At 39.5% G+C, this 10369-nt stretch overlaps 1 protein-coding gene across 1 annotated transcript; it reads left to right on the top strand.

Annotated features, from left to right (window-relative positions):
• The first annotated feature begins 297 nt into the window (after window positions 1-297).
• Window positions 298-7005, top strand: LOC142107411 (fish-egg lectin-like). Its single transcript, XM_075190843.1, has 4 exons — window positions 298-364; window positions 2336-2563; window positions 4621-4954; window positions 6840-7005. The coding sequence occupies exons 1-4, from the start codon at window positions 316-318 to the stop codon at window positions 7003-7005; spliced, it is 777 nt and encodes a 258-aa protein (XP_075046944.1). The 5' UTR covers window positions 298-315.
• Window positions 7006-10369: the final 3364 nt, after the last annotated feature.

The following is a 10369-nucleotide window of genomic DNA, read 5'->3' as shown; positions in this document are numbered from 1 at the left end:
AAACTAGACCTTAGACCTCTAGTAATTAAAAATGCCCAATAAGGAGGTCTACTCCTTTAACTGCTGTATACTTTTGTTACTGTTGATATTCTTTTTATTTATATATGAAACATTTGCAGATCTGTACAACTGGAAACAATGCAACAGTGCACAAACACATATATCCTGGTGTGTCAGAAAGCATTAATCACTACTAGTATTACAGTGCAGCTTTGTAATTATTTGTGTTTAACACCCTCAATGAAGGGAGGAGTTGAAGCAGCATAGAAATAGAGCAGGGTTTGTACTCCTCTCCCATCAGACTAAAGAGTCACCATGCTGCATACCCTCGCTCTATTCCTGCTGTGTGCAGGAGCGGCTGCAGGTAACATCTCACTCTATAGTAACTAAATCCTATATGTGGTAGTGTATGCTGATAATTATTGTATATATTATAAGATGTCCATTAAGTATAACTCTAGACAGAATATATAGATAAAATATTTTGTACAACCGAGTTTGACAACCATCAGGAAATTTACTGACAACTACTAAAGAAGTAAAATTCTGGTAATACAAATATATTTTTTTCTTAGCAGCGTATTTTATGGGAGACTACTTCCTCTACACATTACTACTACATAGGTTTGTAGAAAAAATTGCTATAAAATTTGGCAGTAAAAACGACAATTGTCATAAAACTTTCATAAAAGTGTAACATTTTTACTTTGACAGTGGTTGAAAACCCTATGTAGAGCATACTTGCCAACATTTTTTTTTCCTTTTCCGGGAGATGCCGGCTGGGACGTGGGCGTGCAGGGGGCGGGGCTGCGAAATCGCGTCATTTTGGCCCCGCCCCCGTGACGGAATGACGCAAATCGCGTCATTTTACAGTGGGGGCGGGGCTAAACGCCGCGATTCCGGGTGAATCGCGGCGTTTAAACTAAATTTTTCCCCCTTCCTATCAGGGAGATTGCCACACTCGTCCGGGAGACTCTTGCAAAATGCGGGAGTCTCCCGGACAATCCGGGAGAGTTGGCAAGTATGATGTAGAGTTGACAGTATACTTTGTTTTAATGAGAAACTTAAAGACGAGTAAAAGACACTTGTAATTATGCAATTAACCTTTTAAAAGAATAATTTGAAAAATAATAAGTAATACGGATCTGCTGTAATAAATGAGAGAGAACTGTAATTGTTATTTTTTGCCATATACAGCCATAAAAGGTTCCAGGTGTGCTGCAGATTTAAGTCCTTCTACTGTGACCCTTGGACCCTGAGACTATGTAGCATATAGCAATCACAGATGGACCCCCAGAGCCCCTCAGGACTTGTAGCAGCAGCTCTCCTTACTACACCATTGGCAAACAGGGCACATTGTAAGGGAATTCCGATCAGAACAGAGATAATGTAAAACTAATATTTTCAATTAGTGCCTACAAACATCAAATAATATTAGGACTGGTGTTCATTGGCAGGAGGTAAAAATTACATTTACATAGTACATTTGAAAAAATAGAAATAAGGCCAGTTTACATAATAAAGCTCAGTTGTTGTTAAATTATAATAAGGCGACACATTTGCAAAATGAATTCACTACTTGGAAAAACTTTCTTATCTGTGGCAAATTTTACTCACTGGAGTTACACGGGGGTCATAACCATTAAACATTAAGCACCAGCATTTTCTATAAAAACAATCTGCTTAGCAGTGATATATGTACATTAGAGGTATTTTATTCATTAGTTAAAACCCAATTATAATGTACCATTGGTCTCAAATAAACACTGCATATTTCCTATTTTAAATGTGCAGTTTAATACATTTATATTAGTTGAATAAGTACAGAGGATAGACATTATGAAGTTGGAGGTAATAAACGTGCATTAAATGTAGCAATAATAATAATAATAATAATATATTTTAAAGGTCCTGTTCAAATTCTATACACAACATCCTTTACTTGGCAGCCTAGACGTATTCTTATTTAAGAAGACATAACAGTTTGCACATGGGAATTCCCAGAATAAATAGATAAACTAGCAATAACCAGTATTTTTACGGACCCACTAAAAAAGAAATATAATGAAAATACAAGATCTAGATGGCACAAGAGTATCAGCATTTGGAAATAAATGGTTCTCTTTCAGCCTGAAACCCTGGTATGGTATTTGCTATACTTTTGCATTTATAGTATTGTCTATTGTCTGTATTATTGGATGTCATATTTTTCTGACACTTGCTTTAATTGTGAATAATTGGCAATTAAAACATATCATTTTCCTGCAGGGCACATTTACATATTACGGTATATATTACTGTGACTTGCTCACCTTCCACTTTTCTTGCTTCTCAGATCTTCAATGTACAGTGATTCCTGGGAATCTGAAGCAGGTGGATGCTGGTGCCGGGGAAGTGTATGGTGTGAATAATGATGACAATATTTACCACTGGGTGAATAATGGCTGGATTCAAATGCCAGGGAAGCTCAGCCATGTGACGGTCGGCCCAGCCGGTGTTTGGGGGGTCAACAGTGGGAACAACATCTATAAGTGGCAAGATAACAATTGGGTGCTTGTGACAGGTAAGAACACCAGGGGGTAAATGTATCAAGCTGAGAGTTTTACGGCGGGTTTGAAAAACCAGTCTAGCTATCATTTATTTATTTAGTACATTCTACAAAATGATAGCTAGAATCTGATTGGTTGCTATAGGCAACATCTCCACTTTTCAAACCCACCGGAAAACTCTCAGTTTGATACATTTACCCCCAGGACTATTAATAGAAATATGCCTATTTTACAGTAAAGACAGTCCACTTATTTCTTCATTGCTGTGTGGGACCATCCCTCTAATGCTGGTGTGACACCAACAAAGTCCAGGGTGGGACCTATTTGAAGGCTGCGTCCTAGTGCTCAGTTAATTCCCCAGCTATAACTGTAGTGCAAGGGACAGGTTTCAATACTGTAGGTTCAACACAACGTCAACACCTAGAACCTTCTGCTTTTATATGGCCATGGAAGTCCTTGATGACTTTACATTAGAGATTATATCCCCCCTTAAATACTGTTGGTCCAACACAGGGTCAGCAGGAGCTGTCATTAATGTAGGTAGGAGAGTGGGAGAGTTGTATTCTATTCTTGTGGGTCTGTGTGTTAGTCTCTATCAATGTTTGTGTATCAGTCTCTTTTACAGTTGATGTATATCTGTCTGTTAGAACATGTATGTGTCACACGAGAGGGAGCAGGTATTTACTAGACAGGAAGATGCCGTTTCTCTTCATTCCTTCTACAGTAGTTTATTTGTGTTTGCCTTTAGCGCTGTCTCATTTACTACATTTTTGGTACAGTAATGAAGGGATAAAAATTTGACGTTTACCCGCAGGCCACTCACAGTTATGTTAGGGATGTATATGCCTCAGGCTGATAGCTGGAGATAATATCTGTCTGCTGGAAGGGTTTTTCTCAATACATTTTATACAATCATGTCAGATCATCATAAACATAATCAGTTATTTATATAGCGCAGCGCTGTACAGAGAACTCACTCACATCGGTCCCTGCCCCATTGGAGAGTACAGTCTAAATCCCTTAACATACACACACAGACAGAGAGAAAGTCCAGCATTCTGGTTCCAGTCTGGTCCAACAATGCAGTTCCTGTTTGCTCTCCTCTGCGAGTGTAATCACCATCTGCACCTGTCCTTTCACTACATGCAGTGGAACATTATCAGGCCACCCAGCTTTGTCCACGTAGTCACCAGTCCAGCTCCAGAGCCACAACCCAATCCGGGTACACATAGATCCTCAGGCGTGACAAGAATCCTGAGACCATTCATGTGTGGGGCTGCTTCTCAGCCACAGGAGTGGACACACTCACTATTTTGCCTAAGAACACAGCCATGAATAAAGAATGGTACCAAAACATCCTCCAAGACCAACTTCTCCCAAACATCCAAGAACAGTTTGTTGATGAAAAATGCCTTTTCCTGCATAATAGAGCACCTTGGAAGATGAAACCTTACATAAAAAAGCTGAAATTAGGTAATGAAAGCCAAACTTGCTGAAATAAAACTAGACATGATTTTTTTTCTGATAGAATTAATGCGATTTTAAAATATCAGTGGCTCAGTGGTTAGCACTTCCGCCTCACAGCACTGGGCTCATGAGTTCGATTCCCGACCATGGTCTTATCTGTGTGGAGTTTGTATGTTCGCCCCGTGTTTGCCTGGGCTTCCTCTGGGTGCTCTGGTTTCCTCCCACACTCCAAAAACATACGGATAGGTTAATTGGCTGCTATTAAATTGCCCTTAGTCTCTCTCGATCTGTGTGTATGTATGTTAGGGGATTTAGATTGTAAGCTCCAATGGGACAGGGACTAATGTGAATGAGTTCTCTGTACAGCGCTGCGGAATTAGTGGCGCTATATAAATATATAGATGATGATGATATCTGCAAATTAAAAAAATAAAACTAATATATATTGTGGCATATGGTATTTTATATTGTGCTTTGCAATGTATCAATATGATGCACTTTAACATGTGATACAAATCATTATGAACAGGGTGTAGAAGAGTGTAATATAAATAGCAATATACAGTTATCCATTTTACACTAAACCATGTCCCTTTTGCCACAGGTCTTCTGAAACAGGTGGATGCTGGAGGGGATAAGTTCCTGTCTGGTGCAAATGCACAGGATTTAATTTACTGCCTGAACCAGGACCAAACACTTTCCAGGGCTACAGGCCTAAACTACATCAACTTAGAAGGGAGGCTGAAATATTACAGCGGTGGTCCTTATGGCTGTTGGGGTGTGAACAGCGCCAACAATATATATTACCGCTACGGTGTGACCCCCACAGCCTGCCAGGGAAATCGATGGCAGCAGATAGAGGGCAGTCTGGTGATGGTGGAGGTTGGCACCGATGGTTCCGTGTTTGGTGTGAATTCCGCAGGCGATGTGTACTACAGGTAAAGCACTGGGGTAACCGTGTTGTAGCAAACTGATGTTATTTCATTATATTAAATTTTAATAAGCTTTTCAGGTTCATAGTGATACAGATTGAGAACCAATATAAACCAATTAAATCGAGTTAAAAAAATTGCTAAATGTCATGGTTGCATTTGAAGTTAAGATTACTTCTAACCACAACTTAAAAAAATTTAAGCCAATTTCCTTAACATGGAACAGTGACCACTATGAAGTTATAGCGCCTGTAGTTATGTAGAGCTCATTGACTCTGTAGTGTTTCCAGAGTTTTGTGCTTTTGAAATGCAACACTGGATGTGGACTAGCGATCAAGTCTCCCACTGTTGATAAGGATGTGATCTAGGAGTCAGTATTTCAGGTGATTTAAAGGCAGGTAAGCAATGTAACAAAGCATTGAGGAAGGCAAGTCAGATGCTTGGTTACATAGGCAGAGGAATCAGTAGCAGAAAGAAAGAGGTAATAATGCCACTGTACAGGTCATTGGTACGTCCTCATCTAGAATACTGTGTTCTGTTCTGGAGGCCATATCTCCAGAAGGATATAAATACATTAGAGACTGTGCAAAGAAGGGCAACTAAAATGGTGCATGGCCTACAGCAAAAAAACTTACATGGAAGGGCTAAAACACCTTAATATATATAGTGTGGAGCAAAGAAGGGAAAGGGGGGACATGATAGAAACTTTCAAATATATCAAGGGTTTTAACAAGGTACAGGAGGGAAACATTCTACAAAGGAAGAGAAGTATTAGAACACGAGGACATGTACTGACACTGGGGGGAAGAGAAGTATTAGAACACGAGGACATGCACTGACACTTGAGGGAAGTAGGTTCAGAGGGAATGTGAGGAAAAACTACTTCACAGATAGGGTAGTGGATAAGTGGAATAGCCTCCCATCAGAGGTGGTAGAGGCTAATACAGTAGAGCAATTTAAACATGCTTGGAATAGACAAAAGGATATTCTTACAAAGATTAAATAACCAAATAGTGTTTGAGGTTACCATAGGTTAATACAAAAAATGGGCAGACTAGATGGACCAAGCGGTTCTTATCTGCCATCAAATTCTATGTTTCTATGTAAGCCACAATAGTTTGATTTTATTAAGATCACTATATTACTATACTAGCCACACTCTATGGATGTATTGAGATAGGAACACAGTTATTCTGGTATTTACAGGATCATAGCCTGTGCTCCCTAAATCTATTCTCTATATAGGTATATGATGTGTTTAGGACTTTGACTATTTCTTATATGAATGGTACTTGATGTAGACTTATTCTGCTATTGAAAAATCAGTATATGTTTGGTGTAATTTTTTTTGTAGATTAACCTACTATTTAGTGTATTCAAAAAAAATTGCATTAACTTATTAGAATTGTATAATGGAATTATTTACTTAGTTGTTTGTGCCACACTCAGTGTAACATAAATATACATGACATGGATGGATATGGGCACAATTTAATTGCTATTAAATTGTCCATAAATAAGTGTAACACAGTTTAAATCTAGGTGCTTGTATAACAACTTGACATCATTAGGCCCCAGTGACATCATTAGGCCCCAGTGACATCACGAAAATGGTTCTTAGTGAGCTGACCAGTGGAATTATCAGGAATACCGGCTCAGACCACTTAGTGGCTGACTTTACTGAACCTCAGTGATAGCAGCGGCTCTTAGTAAATTGGTAGATTGGATTCTCATGACTATTGGTCCAGCCATTCAATGGCTGTCTCCACTTGTGTGTGAGAAATGACCATCAATTTGTTTTCATCCTACTAGGATACAATAACTACCATATTATTATTACAATCATCATATCAATATTCTGTACTCAATCAGCCTGTCCTCTCTATTCCAGGGAGGGCATCTCTGCTAAGAACCCTATCGGATCATCATGGACTAAATTGGATTTTTGTGGCACATTCAGACACGTATCATATGACGCTGGAGACCTGTGGCTTCTCACACAGAAAGGAGACATCTTTAAATGTAAAGTCAATGGCTCGGTCAACCCAAACCTTTGATAAGATACCATATCATATAAAAGAGCAGACTCAACATTAAAGCTCAAATAAAGGAATTCCCCTGTTAAATAACATGTTTGCAATCGTTTTTCCGCTGAATGGGGTTTGAGTAGCAGACATATCTGTGCAAAATCATGTATTGTGTCACTCAGTTTATGTGTAATCTTTTCTTATAGCCAACAATGCCGTCCTACTCTGACTTTGATTAATCGTCTTTTACATGGCCGTAAAGTAGTAGCTTATAATCTGCAACATATTTAGATATGTTTTCTAGTTTTTCTTTGCATATTGTGTTCATTGGGGAAAGTAATAAAGATACTTTTGGCAGTTATATGGCTTATTAAAACAACATTGCATTACTTTACATTATAATGTGCGTCTAAATTTTCTTTAAATGGGTTTTACACTCTAATAGCGAAATTAACTGACCCCATCACATCCTTATAATAGTTCTAGGGTGTGGGCTGCTGCCCTGGGACCTCCCGCAAGTTGGGAGAATTAGCAGGGCCCAAACTCTGATATACTGCCGGAACCCCAGTACAGTATCTAATACCTTTCTGACGGTTTGGATGCTACCCCTTCTATGGGGACTCAGTCAAAACTTTGCAGTATTCTCTATCAATTATTATTTTCCTCATATAATATATCTGGCAGTCACACAGTCACTAGGATCATTGATAATATACACACACGTTTTTATATTGAATATTTAAGAAAGATGTTATGATTTGTGCTTAAAAAAATAAAGTAGTGTACATGGGTGGGAGCACCACCAGTTTTCTCCCTGGATAAAAGACTTCATCATTCATCCGACTTAGATGTGGTCTAAACCATCCCTTGACCTGTACATTTAATAGGATTCATTTTGTACCTTCCACTTGTACGTTGGCTTAAAAGTACATTTCTAGGCGCAATGTAGTGAAAACCGTCAAGTGACATTTGTGATAAAATGCTGATGTCCACTCTCAAGGTTAAGCCATAAAAAGGGCTAAACCGAGCAGCAGGAGAAAAATGTAAAAGCTTAAATAATAGAACGGATTGGTCCTAAAATGTCATAGTATGTTGGAATGATCATTTTTAGATTTATTAATCAATGTGCATTCGCCGTTTACGGGGCAGTTCCAAGGACGAGGATGTCAGTGCACACAATAAAATGCTGGGAAATTAAATGTACGTGTGTAAAAAAACAACAACAACAAAGCAGTGAGATCTCATATTTTCACAGTTCATAAATTGTCCTTAGAAGGTAAAACATGGATGGGAGACAGAGAACACAAACTTGCATCATTCCCGGATGATTAGCAACCATCATAATTCCGGTGGTCTCTGTTCCTAACCTGATTGTTAAATTCAAGAGATCTCTCAAATTTTAAAATGAATTACTCTAAGGGGTAGATTTACTAAAGCTTCTAAACGGAAAAGTGGAGGTGTTGCTCATAGCAACCAATCAGATTCTAGCTATCATGTACTAGAATGTACTATATAAATGATAGCTAAAATCTGATTGGTTGCTATGGACAACACCTCCACTTTTCATCCTAGGAAGCTTTAGTAAATCTGCCCCTAAGTCTCTGAACATTTGAAAGGGCCACGTACTGTTAGACAATCTGCATCATTAATTTCCCTTTGTCTGGCACCCAAACCATATAAAATATCTTGGGGTGTACTTAACCCAGGACCTACACCAACTGTTTCATTCCATTTTCCTTCCCCTGTTCTCCGTTCAGACCTGAAAACCTGGCAGGTACAAGGTTTTATGTGGTGGGATCGTATTAATATCATACAGATGAATGACTTACCAAAATATTGTATTTGTTACAGACTCTACCCAGCAACATCCATAGGCAGTTTCTTAACAATTTCCAGGCTCTGATTAGGGGCTTTGTCTGGTTAAGGGAGGTGACCCAGGTTCTCAAAGGAAATCTTGTATAGGAGGCAGTCTCAGGGAGGCTCACAGCTGCATCACCTTTAGGGATACTCCCAGGCAGTGGTGCTCTCCAGAATCATGGATTGGTCTAGGCTGGATTCAAATAAACAGTGGGTGTCTTTTGAGGAACATACGATGGCAATGTATGCTCAAATAGTAACTTGACTCACGCATATCCCCTCCCTCCCACACCCAACAATTGCCCTACTGTACATTGCTGGAGAGGTCTGAGGGAACTGAAATTAATCTCTCTGGCCAGGTCCTCAATTATCCCTCTAATCCTCTAATCCTTAATCCAGACTTTCCTGCAAGCATTCATAGGACGTCATTTAATGTATTTTCTTGGGAGGCGATGCTGAGGGTCAGGCAGCTGATTAAAACAAGAGGTGTCTTTTCTTTCTCCGAGCTGAAAGAGGAGTTTTCATTAGCAGACACAGATTATAGGGTATATTTACTAAAGTGGGAGTTTGAAAAAGTGGAGATGTTGCCTATACCAACCAATCAGATTCTAGTTATCATTTATATAGTGCATTCTGCAAAATGACAGCTAGAATCTAACTGGTTGCTATAGGCAACATCTCCACTTATTCAAACCCACAATTTAGTAAATATACCCCTATGTCTCTTCTCTCCAGATTGGACATTTCCTCCTCAATGTGGCTCCAATAGGGCTAGATTTACTAAGCTGCGGGTTTGAAAAAGTGGGGATGTTGCCTATAGCAACCAATCAGATTCTAGCTTTCATATATTTAGTACCTTCTACAAAATGTCAGCTAGAATCTGATTGGTTGCTATAGGCAACATCTCCACTTTTTCAAACTCGCAGCTTAGTAAATCTAGCCCATAGGGGTAAATGTATCAAGGTGAGATTTTGCAAAATCAGCAATTTTCTCGGGAGAGTTGAAACTCGCAGATGTATGAAGCAGAGATTTCTTGCAAAATCGCCAGATTTGTGCTTCTGTCAAAATCGCTATTTGCAAAATTGCCAGAGATCAAACTCCCGACTGTTTGCCACTGCAGCTATACAAGTCTCAAATGTATGAAGCTGCGATTAAGCAAACTCAGGAGAGTTTGCTTTCAAACCTGCCAGATACAACATGCTGCATTCTAGCAGCGTGTTGTATAAACACATCACTGTTACACTGCCTGTCAGTGTAAAAACTGTGCAGAATAGATTAAAGTATAAAAAAAAAAAGCGTGGGGTCCCCCCTCTATTCATGCTTAACCCAGACCCGGCGCTCCCATTAGGCAAGGTTAGGCACTTGCCTAGGGCGCCGGGCTCTGGAGGGCGCCACAGTATTCTAAAATACTTTAAAACTGTGCGGCGACCGCTGACCATACCTGTCACGGCCGCCGCACAGCATTCAGATAGGCGGAGAGGGGGGGAAGAGGCTATTTTGTCACCACCGCCGCCTCTCTGCTCCGTCTCCTCCCCTC

This window comes from Mixophyes fleayi, chromosome 11, assembly GCF_038048845.1.
Source record: "Mixophyes fleayi isolate aMixFle1 chromosome 11, aMixFle1.hap1, whole genome shotgun sequence".
NCBI classification, from domain to species: domain Eukaryota; kingdom Metazoa; phylum Chordata; class Amphibia; order Anura; family Limnodynastidae; genus Mixophyes; species Mixophyes fleayi.
Note: the sequence above shows the minus strand (reverse complement) of the source record. Positions and strands in the feature narration are given on the sequence as shown.